This window comes from Patiria miniata, unplaced genomic scaffold, assembly GCF_015706575.1.
Source record: "Patiria miniata isolate m_02_andy unplaced genomic scaffold, ASM1570657v1 HiC_scaffold_8, whole genome shotgun sequence".
NCBI classification, from domain to species: domain Eukaryota; kingdom Metazoa; phylum Echinodermata; class Asteroidea; order Valvatida; family Asterinidae; genus Patiria; species Patiria miniata.
In genome coordinates this window covers 4,791,436-4,809,741 of record NW_024037075.1, presented here as the reverse complement: position 1 = coordinate 4,809,741, position 18,306 = coordinate 4,791,436, and the positions used below count along the sequence as shown (strand labels likewise).

Here is an 18,306-nt window from a genome sequence, read left to right as displayed (position 1 = left end):
ATGTGTAGTGCACAGTACGGTACGTAATCAGCCTTATGTAGATCACACGTACTGAATGCACAAAGTTGGTTGTAGTTTCAAACAGAAGTTTATCTTCACACAAAATTTTTATTTTTCACACTATCGCCGATCTGCCATTCATTTTGCCCGGCCCTTTTTCCTACAATCCTCCTCAACAACACGTTGTTAGACCGACCGATCAACAGCCACCACCCTCTCATTCCAATCTTAGCCCAAGGCGGGGATAGAATGTGATTTCAAAAAATAAGAAAAAAAAGAGGATTTGCAGCAGGGTTTGTTTTTTTCCCGTCGGCCGGCCGCGGTTAGTGCAGCTGTAATTCACCCAGGGAATACGAAGGATTGAAAGACCGGATTATTGTACCCACCGGAGATTATTTTTCTCAAGTTCGGGACACCGATTTTTTCTTTTAAACGCCTCGCCCAAACAAATTAGGAGCAGCGTTGGATCAAAAAAACTCCCACAAATTTTTTTCCTCGAAGCCCAAGTGCAAGCAAACAAGGAAAATAAACAAACAGGCGCAATAGGACAACCAACAAACAAACTTGGCCCAGTAAGCAGGAAGTGTAGTATTATTGTTTGCAGTCATTTGGCAGAATTGTTTACACCAGACCTAAAAGGATCTTGTTTCATGCTTTACTTTGAAGTGGGATTGAAAAGATATGCCTTGGTTGGATGGAAGTTCAAGTACTTTCTGTGAACATGTACACATACATTTGTACCTGTAGTGTTCTCCGAAAGCTCGGTTTTGTGGGACTGAATGGAAGCACTGAAATATTATGCCGTCCTGTTAGAGTTTTTACATCCTCTTTTTAACCCCCTCCCAATTTTTACATCATTCCCTTTACAAATTTGGTTATTCACAAAGACAACTACATGTACATGTACGTACGGCGGTACATGTATAATAAATTACATCGTGGATTCCTGATCATAAAAAAAATATGGAAAAAGCGAAAAGTACGCACCACATGGCACATTGTGAAGATACATGTACATGTACCTCCGATGGAAACTAGCAACGGCATGAATGTGAATTTTACGGTAGGTGTTGGAAGAGCTCTGATTTCTTGAAAGTGTAAATACTGGTACCGGTACATACATGTACATTGAAATCTTGATTTATAAGTCAAACCTGAAGGGAACAGGTTCAAAATTTGACTTGAGCAGAGTTTTGAGTTAAGCAGGGTTGTATTACTCTTCAGAAGAACAATGGTATACAAGTTGTATACCATTGTTCTTCTGAAGAGAATGGATTCTTTCTTTGACTTAACAGTTGTTTTGAGTTACTCGATATCAGAGTTTGACTATCAAGATTTCACTGTACATCATGTACATTACGGCTGTGAAATCAGGCCTTACATGATGATGTAAGTATTCATGATCACGACTTTTTCCCACCATTCTGCCCTGCCAATTTTTTACTATGTAGAGAACACTGTGCACAGGAGCACATGGTGCAATTTGTATGAACACAGGTTGCTTGTCAATGTCGGAGAAAATTGAATTGGACAAACATCAAATCCCTGACTAACGTTATCATTTTCAGACTTTTCCTGAAACCGTATTTTGGTTTGGAGGTGTCAGTGTCACTCATCACGCCACAAGTTGCTGGACACTCCAGCGCGAAGCACCACGCCGCAAAAAAATCACATTCTTGGAAAAGCACCGGAGAACTTCTCTTACTTTTCAATTTGATTAAAAGTCCTGTCCGTTTACCATTGAGAGACATCCTTTGTCGACTCGAGAGTGAAATTCAAGTCCTTGGTGAGAGTTGTTTGGACGCAGACCTGGACTTGAGGGGGAGCTGTGATTGGTCTATTTTGTCGGCGGGTGTCTACTGTACGCTCTTAGTTCCAAGGAGTGCTTGGATTTGCTCTCACCCTGAACTGAGAGGACTCCGCTGGGTGGAATACTATAAATAATCAACTGTTGATTTTTTGTGAAGTCAAACTTAGGCCAAAAAAAAAAGTCTCCGGTTTCTGGTATGGAGCTTGCCCAAAAAGTGGTGCGGCGACGCGGCTTTTTTTTTTTTTTACATGTTTTTTTTGGCTTCAAATGTCGGCTGATGACTGCAAATGGTGCCCGACTAAACTTAGTGCAAATATTATGGGAGACCAGAGAGGCCACATAAAGCTTATTCTCGATCATAACCCCATCTAAAAACACGTTAAAATTGTGCAGCAGCAGGATTCCAGTCAAACCAGTGAGTTTGGCGGTTTTGAGACATCATCTTTCATTGAAAAAAACCTTTTTCATTTTGCCGACGCGCATGGCTATGGCGACACGCGCGCATACCAGAAACCGGAGACTTTTTTGGGCCTTACAAGCCTGCAAACTGATCAGTTACCGGTACTTGAAATTTAATTTGTGAAAAGTACATGGAATTGTTTCTTTTGTTCATTAATTTTGTGAATTTGTGAGATTTTGCAGCTCGGGAGTTGTGACCGAGTTGCACTACCGGATTTTCAAACTTTTTTTTTAAAATTACTGAGATGTTTGAGAAATTCTGAAACTTGTTGAAAATTCTTATCCAAATTGGAACATCCCTCAAACTGTTCTCACACAACCCATGAAACTCTAATTCTCCCTGAAGTTTATACTGCACGCCACGAAACAAATGTCCACTTTGACTAAAACAAAAAACAATTGAAGAAATTTCAGGGCCTGACATGTAAACCCCAGCAAATCGTTTTCAAGAGCAAAATAAATTGTATCACCATAAACCATGAATCTAATCATAAATATCTCAAAGTAAAAATCGTTTTAAGTTCATCCAGTTGGAATTTACACAGAATATTCTCCAGTTTCTCTAAAAAAAAATCTAATTCAAAATGCCAGTCATACCGGTACATGTAATAGCATGTCCCAAACCTGTCCCACACTTCGGCCCAGCATGGGTAGCTACTGGTAGTCTATCTGATGAATGATCCCTGGCCTAAAAGGCTACCCTTGTTTACACTGTGGGGTGGCCCAGGCCCCCTTCGCTATACTGCTCACCCAACACCACAACAAAAGCAGTGGTTTCCTGTCAGTGGGCTATTCTCTCCCATGACCCCAGTTGACCTATTTTGTGGTTGGGACGCCAACCTTACTTCCTGTTTCCCTAAGTTGTACATGTGTATGGATGAACATTGTACATGTACCGTACTTTGTACATGTACCGTACTTTGTACATGTACACCAAACAGTATTGTACATGTACATGTACATGCGCGGGATGTACGTAAGTACCCATAGTACTACCATAGAGAAGGGACACATACGGTACATGTACCGGTAGGTGTATGGGTCTCCCAATTTACTTGTTATTTTTGTTAAAAAAAAAAACGAGTTTGACAGAAAATTTGACAGAATGGATTTTTTAGGCAGATTTCTGGCAGAATTATGCAAAATTGGTTACATGTACATGTATATTCATGACAGAAAAACATAGCAAATTTGAAAAAAAATTGTACAATTGTGTGAAAAAGCTTTCATCTTTTCAAACAAACCCTTGCATAATGGGACAGGTTGGCTAGTCTAGGTGCTGAGGTTCACAAGGAACCGGACTTCGTCGTGACGCAACTGCGTTTTGCCTGAAATTTACGCAATTTCATAACATTTTGATGTGACTATAGGCCTAGATTGTTTATAATGTAATTTGAACCTTAATTAAAGCAAACTGCAACATCGGCATGTGATTTTAAGTGGTTATAGTGTATTTCGAGTAATTTGGGGGAATTTGGCAGGGGATTTTTGATAAATCTGACAGATTTTTGAAGTGCATTTAGCAGAATTTGGCCATGACCTTATGGTCACCCTGTTTGTGGCTTTCAACCAAATACAAATCTCCTTGGAATATCTTTAATGTGAGGATGTTAACACGATTGGTATTTGTCTCCCTCCCACACGTACATGTACATGTACCTACGTCTGTGGTGATAGTGATACAGCTCCCTGAGATTCATTGAAACCTCCTCTTGTGGCGTGACATTTTCTGGAATCGTGTGAAAGCTCTGCACTTTGAGGTTTCGGTGGTGGGTGTGTTATGAAGTGACTGTAAACAATGGAGTGAAGTGCCCACAACATTACACCGAAAATAGGTCTGGTTCTTATAAATATTAACATTGTTTCGGCATGAGAAACTGTGTTCGTGACTAGCACGTACATTAGCATGTCCACTTTCCCCGATTCTTACATACATATTTCCCAATAAAATCAATCGATCAATCAGTTATCAAGAGATTTGATGAGTCAATCAATAAATCAATACATGGAAAGGCATAGAATCAAGTCGTGTCATATGAAACCAAACTAAAACCACAGAGAACAAAATCAAACAAAGAAGATAATGATTTATGTTTTTACTTTCGAGTAGTGACAATGGCAATAGAACTACCTACTTCTCTTCCTGTTGACTCATCTTTTTTTTAGTTGAAATTTAATACAAAAAATCAGTTTCAAGTGGATTTCCGTTTCCTGCCCATCCCATTCGCCAAAAAAAGGTTTTGTTATCAAACATTTTACTGAGAACACGAATGCCCATTGTGAACATTACATGAATGACCATGAATGCTTTACATGTATCTGATTGGGCTAAAAGTCCCGCAGTACAGATATGCATACTAAATTTTAATTACAATCAGTAATTGCATGGATACGTTGAATTTTGAAGGGGGGGGGGGACAGGGAGTGGTTCAGCGATATCCCTTTATTCGCATTGCAACATGTGAGGGGACTTTAATTTTTTCGCCATAGATCCCTAACAGTCCTGAATCCTCCAATTTCATACACTTTTGCACACCCCCTTGGGAGTTAAGGTTAATTAAAGAGGTTGTGGAATGCTTGAAGACATTTCCGTCATTTTTTGTGTATGTGTAGAATGAGGCAAAAAAAAAAAAATCTCCGGTTTCTGGTATGCGCGCGCGTCGCCGTAGCCATGCGCGTCGGCAAAATGAAAAAGTTTTTTTTTCAATGAAAGATGATGTCTCAAAACCGCCAAACTCACTGGTTTGACTGGAATCCTGCTGCTGCACAATTTTAACGTGTTTTTAGATTGGGTTATGGTCGAGAATAAGCTTTATGTGGCCTCTCTGGACTCCCATATATTTGCACTAAGTTTAGGCGGGCACCATTTGCAGTCATCAGCCGACATTTGAAGCAAAAAAATCAGGTAAAAAAAAAAAAAAAACGCGTCGCCGCACCACTTTTCGGGCAAGCTCCATACCAGAAACCGGAGACTTTTTTTTTGGCCTAAGGTGTGATGAAATAAAAACGACTATTGTTTCTGTCATGAAATGAGTACAAAGGGTACTTTTGAGAGCTGTTTTTCAGGTCCTGTTTCGACCCGTACGTGCAATTTGTGTAAAAGTCGTCGTTGCGGGCAGCAAACAAAACACAGTAAATCGTGACGTAATAAACAGGACTCGTTTATGCTACTCTGCATAGTATTCGAGCATTCCACAACCTCTTTAAAAAAATCGCAGATTGCTTTCAAAAATTGTCTTAGTGCTACATATGAAGGTAAAACAGTCCCTTCAAGATTTTGGTTGAACTACCTAAAGTACATTGTAAGCCCCTAATACATGTAGTTCCCCAGGACTACCCTGCTACATTTTGTAAATCCAACAGAGTCCGATGGTTACTCATATGAGTTTCCTGCTCAATCCAACCAGCAGCACTGTCCCACATAATCCAACATGCCAAGTTGTTGGGTACCTGAACCGTTAAAATAACTGGCATGCTAAATCCAACAGATTCTAACTGTGCCTTATTTTCTGTCGTCTGCTGGATCCAACAGAGTCCAACTTGGCGTTATTTACCAGTACCCAACAGAATCTGACTACAAATTTTTTCAGTTGCCTGCTGAATTCAACAGATTTCAACAGGAAGATACAATGGATTTACTGCTCAATCCAACAGGATCCAGTTAAAAAATAGTTGATCCTGTTGGATTCAGCAGGGTTAGAGTTAGACCCTGTCCTTCATTTGAAAATCCCAGTACAAATCAAATCGTGAATGCACTGCACACCCATGCCCTGCATTCACATACACACATGTACCGGTGTCGCACTAAGTGCACAGGTAGCGCACTCCACGTATAACTGCCCGATCCGATTATTGATAAATTGATTGGAAAGCGGGCACCGTGTGCGCACACCGGTAGCCCCGTGTAGGCCTCATCATCCCGGCCATTAAATCCTGTCCCCGACATCAAACCACTCCAGCGTAATAATGCGCTCAAATTGAGTGGGTTGCGCGACCGCGATTCTTCAGATCTTCTCTCTCCCTCCCCCCCCCCCCTTTTTGTGGATGTCGTGTGGGTTTGTGAGTGCATGCTTGACTGGGTCCGATCGTCGCGATTGAAATTGGCGTAATCCAAACTCATTATTTTGCTGTCATTCATACATGAATGGCATTTATCATGATAAAATTACACGTTCATCATACAGAATTAAATGTACTTTGCGATCAATCTTTAAGTGATTAATTCCATCTTGAAGATTTTTTGCAAGGAACCTTCTGGAATATTCCAGAAGCAAGGAGTCACATATTGTAACCATTTACACAAATTTTTATGTGTGCCCCATCCAAACAGCCAATGATGCACGTCCCGCACCCCAAGTCGCAAATAAAGATTAATATAAAATTCGTCCGATCCAAAATGTTGTGTTCAAGAATCACACAGGAATATGTTTACTTAATGTATACATACTGGTAGTGTACAATATTCATTCAATGTACGTACAAGTTTGGTTGATATTTGATGCTTGATGTTCGAAACTCTGACTTCATGTACCGGTACATGTAAACCATGCAACGAATGTCTACATTTGTACACATCCGTGTTCACACTGTCGATCGTGGACGTCCTTTTGTCCCTCTTTTGTTTGTACTCTTAACTTTTTAGGAAGACTCCCATAGGTTTTGTACACGACCCCAATTTGGACGTATGCTGGGAATCGTGGACGATATTGTTCTCTTTTGTTAGTTTTTCTTCCACGGTTTGAATAGATGAACACGCCCTTGTATACACATTTGCTGCCATTGAATGATTGTGTTCAAATTAACTCATTAGATAAATGTCCATACGGTATTGTACATTGGGTCATGTTCCCATGGCCATGATCAAACATGTAATGTACATTTACATACCAGTGTGACCTCACCCCACGAAGAACAGAGTTCCAGCATACATTACGTAGACCTGTACAGTACCCTCTAAATTGAGGGTCAGTTGATTCATCAACCTTGTAACTTGTTTGGTGAACAAACAAAACTCTGGACATGAGATGTACAATGTACATGTACATGTACACCCATACTGGAATTTAGATTTTGTGGAGACATTTCTTTGTTCTCGTGTAGTAAAGTTTTCAAGTTTGAAATTGAAGTTTCAAAATGCTCTTATTTTAACCAGAATTAATTTCCTGGGCTGAAATTGGAAATTCCTAGTTTTTGAGTAAAATCCATATATCTATTTCGTGAAATTCTTGTGGAGACGTATTCATCTATAGAAATTTTCTTGTGGAGACTCATACAATCTTTTGTTCCCTATTGTGTGCATGTCTCCGTAAGGTAGTAAATTCTAGAACACAGTGTACACATGTGTGTACATCATCAGCTTTTTTTTATTCAAGGCATCATTTGACTGGCACATCCTCTTGTTTACAAAATTTGCACATTTTGACACAGGGCTGGTATGGACATTAGTGTTGTTCATTTGGATCTGTTACAGTAACCTCATTTCACTATGAACTGTATTGAATTTCACAAGAATAACATGTGGAAAATGTGGATCTCCACATGTACACGCACATTGTATAAAGGAACCTTCGCGTAGGCCAAGTACATGTACATGTACATATCCGGTGCTCTTGGTGTACACCATGGATGCATTTGTGTATTTTTGGTTAATGCGTTTCACAGGCCTAGAGATTTGTTTTCAGCCCCGTAAAATGCCATGTGATAAATGATTGCTGACATGTATTCATTAGCGCTACCCTGGAAAATGCCCCAAGGGCCACAAATTTGTTCCCTATCAAAATTTGTACAAGGTGGAGCTTGTGAAGAAAAAAAAAAGCAGTCACAATGTGTGTTCTTGCATGTGTGAAGCCTTTTATGTTTAGTGATCATAGTAATGAAAATATGTTAAACATAGGAAAATGCAGTATACTGGTACACTGTGTTAAAAATGCACATACAGCACTGTATCACCAGACCAAACTGTGAACCAGTGTAAATTTGTTTTAAGTTTTTTGGAGAGGGGTGCATAGTTTTTTGGGGTTTTTTTTGGACACTGAGATGGCGCTGTCCAGCTCGGATGGTTGAGACTGGCCACTATCGGACACTAGTGGTGCTGTTCATGGTGGCTTCCTTTGCCAACAATTCCCAGATTTTCCAGACTAGAACAACGATTTTATTTTCCAACAAGTACAATGATTTTGCTTATAACAACAAATTTGGGTGTGTCATCAATGTACCCCTCACACCCCCCTCTTGCGACACGTCTGTGTCGTGTAATCCACAGTGATAAAGGCAAGACAAGTAATAGGCCCTGTAAAATTTTATGTTCAACCGACCTTGTTTTTAAAACTCCATCCAACTTTACTGCCATTTTTCCAAAACAAGAGTATCATCACCTTGTCTCCAACAATATAGCTTCGCCCCTGGACATCCCGTACCCCCTCCCCCTCAATCACCCTCCCCCACCCCCAAGTTCATAGATCAGCGTCTTTTAAGTAAACAGAAGTCTGTCTTATCTGCTTGCCTCCAGATCTCTTCAGTCAACTACACAAGGGGGCTTGGGCCCTAGAGCAGCATCATCATCATCATCATCAGTCGTTGTTGCTTTTATTGCCAGCGTCTAAGATCAATAACGCATGACATTTAGGATTCAGCATGCTTGCCTGGCATTGCAATTATTGCAGTGTTTGGATGGGAATGAGTATTCCTTTTCATGTACTTCAAAAATGCCATGATTCTAATACAAAAATACCTACGTGTACATGTATAGTTTTTTTACTGGTATTTGTATACATTCTTCTTCAATTTTTAAACAAATGTATCAATTCAACAATGTTTCGGTTATTTATGCTTCTGACCTGTGTAGGATTTTTTAGGATTTATAAGGGAAAAAGTTCTAGCAAAAATGCCTTTAGACGGAGAAATTACTGAATTCATGATTCATTCATGTGTTAATCTCCAATCATAATTTTTTCATCCTGACTTCTCTCTTTCTCTCTACACAGTGTCGCCCGATGTAGATTTGTAAACCTCCATCGTGATATAAGATGTCTCAAACTGTGTGATCGTACACCGACGGCGTGACGGCTACCAGGGAAGCGGCCATGTCCCGGCGGCTGCGAGCGTCCAGCGGCTCCTACAACGTCCGAGCCAATGAGATCGCTCGGGAGAAGCAGGAACGCAAGATGCGGTGCCTGGTCGGTTTCCTTGACGACACGGAGGAGATATTCGAAATTGAGGTGAGTGGGAATTTTGAGAAGGTATGGAGATAAAACAATCAGGGCCTGTGATATTTTGGACCCAGTTGATATTTTGAGCCCTTGTGTCAGCTCTGTGGTCTGTGGAATATCCCCTTGCACAGCAAGGGTCTATGATATGCGAGCAGTTTGGGCGATTAATTGTGCAAAACAAGACTGCGTCTTGACCTCGAGATTCTGAGCCTTCAGCAGGCTCCTTCTATCGGGTCTTCCGTAACCCGTTGTTGTATTACAAAAACACGGCATCCAAATTGACCAATCCATAGCTTAGTCCACAATTCTGATTGAAAAAATGACACAGTTACTGACCACTTCGATTGGCTGGCGCGCGGGGTCGCATAAAATTTACATGCTACGATATATCAGACGTTCAACCGTGGTTCAACCCACGTGAATGTCTGATCCTCGGACTACCAGCTCTGGGGGCATGCCTCACAGAATGTTTCAGTTAATAAAACATTGACATGAGTTTGAACGTGTGGTGGTAAAACATTAACACTGAATTCGAAGAATGTTTTCAGCAGTCCTACTCTGCCAGTTCCAGCCAACACTGACAACAGTCTTCAACGGAAGACAAAATATTTACTACCCAATGCAGCTGGGCCGTGTCCTCTATTAAACTGAACTTGATACAACATGTAATCGTGGAGCATTCCTGTAGAAATTGCACATGAACATGTGGTATCCTTCAATAAATCTTCAGTAATGCAGTACATGTACATAATTTTGTAGTCTTCAAAACAGCTGTGTTGCAGTACATGTACATAATTTTGTAGTCTTCAAAACAGCTGTGTTATTTTCTGGTAATGTAAAGGAAACATTTAGTAGGCCTCCTTCAAAATGAAATCAGGGTTCAGTGCGAGTTGAACTTGGATATTTTTGCAATGATCTTCCCTGAACCCTTCAAAACTCTTTGTACCTACCAAGTTTCAAGGGGCATCATAGTGGCTGGGCTCTACCTTCCTGAATCCTACAAAATCCTTCACTGTACAGGAACCCAATGACACATTCTTTGTACCTACCAAGTTTCAAAAGGCATCATAGTGGCTGGGTTCTACCTTCCTCAATCCTACAAAATCCTTCACTGTGCAGGAACCCAGTGATGCCCTCTTTGTACATGTACATGCACCTACCAAGTTTGAAGGGGCATTAAGCCCCATGTAAATTAATAGTTGTTGGGCTCTGTAGACCGTACCTTCCTCAATCCTACACAATCCTCCAAGTGCTACATGCAGGTACCCAATGGCAGGCTCTTTGTACCTACCAAGTTTTAAGGGGCATCAAGTCCCATGTCAAGTGACAGTGTTGGGCTCTACCTTCCTCAGTCCTGCAAAAGCCGACAAAACCTGGTAGATTTTGAAGGATCTAGGAGGGTTAAGATTAGGAAAATGTCTTTAGAGCACTCTCACAACATGCCACCCACCAACTTCCAATATTTGTGTTTGACAATCACATACTGTACAAGCACATCACGTCACCTCAGCCTTCACCCCAGATTAAACTTTTCACTGGAACAGCTGAGACCTGTTTCCATGGTTGATGCATAGTAACTCGGCACGTTGCGGTTGGAAACATCTTGTGTCAAAAGTACCAAGAAGTCAAATTTTTTTGTTTCGTTGTACTTTGTAAAGTGTGAAGTTATTCAGGTGTTACACGAACTTGTAGGGGGTCGTACATGTGCACAATGGTATAAAAACAAGCACAATGATTGACATTTCCGTTTCAACCCTTAGTTTATTCAGTCATTATGGATTGGAAATTCAGCAGACAAAATAGAATGACCCCACCTACGCGTATTGACAAATCATGTCTAGAGTGAACAAGTACACATACAATGTACTAAACAGCCTAAACTTTGTCTTGGGCCCACAGTGTATTGACATTTGTACCATACAGTTCATGCTTACTTCCAACTTGGCTTGTACATGGAAAGTGTAATGTGATCCAAAATTAGACACACTGTTCCCAGTAGAGTGAGTCACATCCAGGCGTTGACACTGTGCAATTTTTATGCACGTTCTGTATGCACAATGTGCATCATGTCATGTACTATGTAGACAAACTTGGCATGGTTCATACATTATTTACATGTAGTTGGTGCCTGGTTCATTCCTAATTTAGTTGGCTTATAGATAAGATGTCTTCATCTGCAGGACGGACGCAAGAGTTTTGAAAGCCAAATAGAGTTGTGCATGTTCCAAAAGTCCAAACATTTAATCATTCTTGGATCCATACATTTTCTCAGATTTTTGGCAAGGGGCGAAACCCGGCATGCTTCAATTTTGTTCAAAAAAAAAAATGTCTCTATTTCATTCTCAATTTTCAAGGAAGCGTCCCCCAATTAAAAAAAAAATCACCACACTGATGTTCTCTCAGGGCCTCCATACATAAATGGTGATGATCACCAACATTGCACATTGTGATTAAAGAGGTTGTGGAATGCTCGAAGACATTTCCGTCATTCTTCGGGTATATGTAGCCTAAGGTGTGATGAAATAAAAACGACTATTGTTTCTGTCATAAAATGAGTACAAAAGGTACTTTTGAGAGCTGTTTTTCAAGTCCTGTCATGCCTGTTTTCGACCCGAACGTGCAATTTGTGTAAAAGTCGTCGTTGCGGGCAGCAAACAAAACACAGTAAATCGTGACGTAATAAACAGGACTCCCGATGCAGAGTAGCATAAACGAGTCCTGTTTATTACGTCACGATTTACTGTGTTTTGTTTGCTGCTCGCAACGACGACTTTTACACAATGTGCACGTTCGGGTCAAAACAGGACCTGAAAAATAGTTCTCAAAAGTACCCTTTGTACTCATTTCATGACAGAAATAATAGTCGTTTTTATTTCATCACACCTTAGGCTACATATACCCAAAAAATGACGGAAATGTTTTCGAGCATTCCACAACCTCTTTAACAATTTTGTTTTAAATTTGAGACTTTGACTTAATCAGCCAAATCTACTGACCTGGTATGATAAAAAAAAATACCCCATAATATTCAGAAGAAAAAAAAAAAGTCTTTCGGGGTAGAATTTGTAATAGAATTTGTAGTTGTACTTGTAGTTTTTTCCAAGCTTTGTAAAAAATGTACATTGTGCTATGGGAACAGCTCTACTACCGTACATATTGTACATGTATGACAGTCATCATTGCACAACTTTCACAGCTGTTTGTGGGAACCAGTGCATCTGTTTTGACAACTGCAACCAGAATTTTTTGGCAGACCCCAACTCATACCCTGAACGGGATAATGCACATCTGATACCCACATCACAAGTGGACCGGGCTCAAGTCTGTCACATGCTTGACATTCCAATGCTTCATATCTCCGACATCTGTCATGCACCGGGCGGTAATAACGATATGACAGATCCTGTATGATATTTGAGCGAGCTGTGATATAAAATATGGGGATTGTTTGAGTGATATCCGGGAATAATTGGGCAGGAGAAATTGGGAGATAGACAGGGGGACAATCTATTGAATGATAAATGTGCTGCATCGGTGGTTACAAACTCGGAATGTTTGTACAATGAACAGTTTCAACTATTATTTGAAAGGTCAAACATCTATAGCATAGTACCTGTACTGTACACAGATTCATAGAACTCGTGAAGAATTACAGGGTAGCAAAAAAAATCAGGTCACGAGAGTACGAGATTACGAAAATCAGGTCACAAGAGTTGTATTTGATTACAATTGCTCCGAACTACCGGTATCTTATTGGCCCACTTTTGCTGCTTGTACTCAGATGGAAAATAAAATTGAAAAGAGACAAGAATACCAAAAGACACCTGAAGTTTCAATTTATTTGGTTTTTAATATTTTGGAGACACGTGACTTCTATACCCTTGGCCATGGGCATCAATCAGTAGGGGACAAGGGGGCCCCCCACTTTTTAAAGTGGGGGATGTCATATCGTTTGTGTCCCCCCCCCCCACTTCTTTTGTCCTCGAATAAAACTTGTAGCCTACATTTGATTCTACAGCTCAGAATAGCTGATTTAATGACTCCAAACTCGAAAATGATGTTTAAATGATGATCTTTCCCGCAATTAATAGATTGGTTAAAGGGGTCAGAAATTGCCTCAGATCGCACCACAGAGAGTCTACAATCCCAAAAAAATTGGGCCTTTAAGCGGGCTCCGAACCCCACGCCATTTAAGGGCTTCGTTTCGCGCTCACATTAGTTCTGTTCAAGGTACTGGTATGTCCCACCCCCCCCCCCCCCCAATTTTGAGAAGTGATCAATTGACGCCCTTACCCTTCGCGCTTTTTCGATGAATCTTCCCGGATTCAGCAATATCCTGCACTTTGTCGGATTCCAAATTTACCACATAAATTCCTCCCGGATCACACAGCCCCTTAAATTCTTGCCAATCTTCCATCTACCACTATTTCGGAGTCTGGAGCTGACATTAGAACGTCGTGTCTCCCCCCCCCCCCCCCCCCCCCACCAACCTGGCTGATCTCAAGTGTAATTAAATCTAGGCTCAATCACATCATCAGCTGTCATAATCAATGAAGCGCTGCACTCAAGAAATTCTCATTTAATGCCTGTGCATTTGATGCCTATGTGCATTGAACCGGCAGATTACGCATTTACGTGATTTCCTGTAAAACATCAACATCCATCTTTTGCGGAAAATTTCTCTCTGGAATGTTTCTCAAGAGTGCATGTACCGTACATGTACCTATGATATGGGGGGGGGGGGGTGTTGCAAAAGTTCAAATGTATACATGTACACACATGTATACCTGTCTATAATGATGAGTGTACACAATGTACAGTACATGTATGTACAGGCACTCATGTACATGTACGGTACATACAATGTACAGGGGGGGTATGTAGGTTAGGATTTTGTCAGCAAAGTCTGTGGCTGAGAAATTTATTGACCTGGAAAATCCTGCAAGGAAAACCATTGGGATCATTTTGATTGTGGGCACTTCCTCTCCCAGAGTTGATAAATGACTAAGCCTTTAATTCACAGACAGGCTACATGTATGTTGGGAAATGGTGTAGGGAGAGTTAACTTTCAACATCAGATGTACAAGAATTGTATTAAAAATACACCATGGAAGTACAGGGAGTCATAAATAGAAACTTGTCCCCCCCCCCTTCCCCTTCCCCTTTTCCAAACCCCAGATGAAATGACAGGCATGAACCAGGCCTGGTTGTGTTAGCATTCCTACTTATTCGCATCTAGTTTCGCCAAACTCTTTCAGGTCATTTGGAGTTGGATTTTTCTTTAGAAACTTAAATCATTGACACATGCACCTGTCGGTAACCACCACTTGGCAACCTTTTATTGCCAATTTTACAAAGAGGGTGTCATGACTTTGTTGGCGGTTTTATGAGCTTATGATTCATGGGAATTTCCAGTTTTTATGAACAGAGATTTTCTTTTCATCTATTTCTGAGGCAGAACTTCATTGTCAAATATAAATGTACATAGTACATGTACACGTACGTTTGTACCTGTACAGCGGTGATTTTTTAAAAACTATTTGCCATATTTTTTTGTCATTTGTAATTCCCGAGTTTAGGCTCAAAATTTGAATGGCTTAGTCCAAACTGGAGAGTGAGCTGCCTACATGTAAAGGGCCTTTCATATCCAACACTGATATTTTGGGAACCCCTTAACACAATAGCAAGGAACCATCATGGATTCTTCTTGGTTGCAAACCAGTATCAAAGGGAATATACTAATGCTATAAAAACCAAGAAAAACTATCATTTTCCGGTAGTCTGGTTCCCTGACTCCATATAAGAAGAAACAGAGCAGTTTACATACATTGGGGAATTGTAAGGTCAGGGAACCAGTCTAGCTGGCTTGTACCCGTTCATACATGTGTGGGTAATTCCACAAAGTTGGGTACAGAATGTGTGACATGAGGGTGAGTTTTTCAAAATAATGTGAAGAGCACTAAAATAACTTTTTTAGGTGCTGACATATATGTAGTGTCTAAAATAATAAACCATTTTGAGACATCTTGTCAAACGTTTTATTTTTAACAGTGTTGTTTATTAACAGATGCAAAGCAAGTTTCACATGTAACATGGACACCAAACATGAGGAATCACCTTTCCCATTGTTATTTTATAGAATTGATATGCTCCAAGTATAGAATGTATTTAAAAGGGCTTGATAAGTACATTAATTAAATTCATACATTTTTTGGCTAATCGTTATGAGATTATTGAAATCAGCTGTTGTTCACTCACATGAAATGGGCAAATTATATAAATTTGGCCCTTCATACATATTTTTTCTTGTATTGTCTGTTCCAAAAATGTTTGTCTACACCAAACGTGTAAAACACAAGGAAGCAAACCCACACGTTCAACTTATTTTGCCATGTTACCATTTCTTTTACACAAGACAGTATCCATGCAAAATAATTTTGTGGTTTCACATGTAACAATGACACCAAAATATTGGTGTCCTGTTACACGTGAAACTGATATATGGATTATAAGGTAATAAGCTTTAAACTTGATAAAAAATGAGTAAAACTTCATTTATATTAGTTAAAAATGAACAAATTTGAAACATCAGCTGAAGATGTGAGTGTATTTAGCTTTGAGACTCCCATATTGGACAGGGTTGGGTTTCACATGTAACATGGATGCCAAATTATTGAACGTTCTGATTACATCTCAAGATGTGATGCCTAAACCATTTTGCCGTCCCCATCCTTCCCGTATCCCGTCCCTACCCTCCCCTACCCCACCCCACCCTCCCCCACTCCATTCCCACCCTTCTAGTACCCATAACATATTGGACAGGGTTGGGTTTCACATGTAACATGGATGCCAAATTATCGAAAGTTCCGATTACATCTCAAGATGTGATGCCTAAACTATTTTGCGGTCCCCATCCTTCCCGTATCCCGTCCCTACCCTCCTCTACCCCACCCCACCCTCCCCCACTCCATTCCCATCCTTCTAGTACCCATTACATAACAGTGTTGTAGTCCAGTCCATCACAAGTCCCTGCAAGTCCATCATAAGTCCATCACAAACAATTCAGTCTTAATCAGGTAATAAACTTTAAACTTGATAAAAAAATGAGTAAAACTTCATTTACCGGTATATTAATTAAAAATGAACAAATTTGAAACATCCGCTAAAGATGTGAGAGAGTTTAGCTTCGAAACTCCCATTATTGGACAGGGTTGGGTTTCACATGTAACATGGATGCCAAATTATCGAACGTTCTGATTACATCTCAAGATGTGATGCCTAAACCATTTTGCCGTCCCCATCCTTCCCGTATCCCGTCCCTACCCTCCCCTACCCCACCCCCCCCCTCCCCCCCCCCCCCCCCCCTCCCCACTCTACCCTCCCCTTCCCCACTCCATTCCCACCCTCTAGTACCCATTACATAACAGTGTTGTTGGATGCATTGTTCCTTGGATTAACCATTCCCAAATGGATGAATTTACTGAACATGCTGAAGCCTAAATCAATGCAAATTATGAATTTATTTCTTAGGGGAAGATTTTTTTTTAGTTTTGTACTATTCATTCTTATGTGTTTTGTTTCTTTTGTTTGAAAAAAATGTTGAAATATCTTAATTCAAACCAGAAAAAGAAAATCACATGATGCTCCACCCCCATTATGAGAATGGAATGGTCTGGCGGTATCCTGGCCTGTGACCAATCAATGTTGACACTTCCCCTCTTATTTTAGACTAACTTCAGTAAAAATCACCAACTTTCGAACCCCCTTCAAACAGATAAATGAAAAGGACCCCATTTTTAATAGATCAGACGTTGACCATCCAACGCAGGCAAAAGCACAGGCCAAAACACAAAATCGTACCACACCGTCGCATGGAAACCACGTCGTGATATTTCCATTACGATGTGCAATTTCAGTTAGGGTTTCGGGACACATATTTAGCGTCATTTGTGAAAGCTTAGCCTCTTCTAGTCCGAGTAACTTGGACCCAACTTATCGCCTTTTTTAACATTTTGGACATGGTCTGGCGATAGTGGGGTCCAAGCTAATACCGCGACCTGGACAACATCATCCTGTCACTGTCCCAAACCAACATTTTCCAACAAAAAACATCAGATTTCACCTTCAAAACGGCCTCCAAATTACTAGATATGCCACCTGAAGTACAAGTAGACATCGATGATTAAGATGGTTGTACTTAAGTTTACTTACGATCCGGAAGAAAAGTGAAATTTTCCGTTCATTTCGGAGAGCTCCCCTCGCGATTTTGAACACGTTAAATTTCCGATCGTGTTTAATGTTTGAACGACGCGATTTCTTCTACATGCCCAGTGTACATTCAATGGTCCCCGTATCCCGTGTGCGATTCCGTTACCGAGCGCGCGCGATGCACGATTATGATAATGAGTCACGTTTGTAAACACATACATGTGCATTTTGAACTGTAAAAGGGAATCGGGAACCAGCTTGAACTGGTACCCGCCATAAAAGCTGCGCTAGTTCCCGACCCCCTATTATCGTTTGAAATGCACATGTGTTTACAAACGTGATCCAGTCTACTCATTATCATAATCGATGCATCGCGCGCGCTCGGTAACGGAATCGCACTCGGGATACGGGGACCATCGAATGTACGCTGGGCATGTAGAAGAAATCGCGTCGTTCAAACATTAAACACGATCGGAAATTTAACGTGTTCAAGATCGCGAGGGGAGCTCTCCGAAATGAACGGAAAATTTCACTTTTCTTCCGGATCGTAAGTAAACTTAAGTACAACCATCTTAATCATCGATGTCTACTTGTACTTCAGGTGGCATATCTAGTAATTTG

General features: G+C 40.6%; 1 protein-coding gene across 3 annotated transcripts in view; it reads left to right on the top strand.

Annotated features, from left to right (window-relative positions):
* Positions 1-18,306, top strand: part of LOC119719258 (tyrosine-protein phosphatase non-receptor type 4-like) — a 64,610-nt gene that overhangs the window by 9,297 nt on the left and 37,007 nt on the right. For all 3 annotated transcript variants that reach the window (XM_038188639.1, XM_038188638.1, XM_038188637.1), the window contains exon 2: positions 9,253-9,486. In XM_038188639.1, coding sequence (XP_038044567.1) covers positions 9,352-9,486 — 135 coding nt within the window. In that variant the 5' untranslated portion in view covers positions 9,253-9,351. The remainder of the gene's footprint in view (positions 1-9,252; positions 9,487-18,306) is intronic.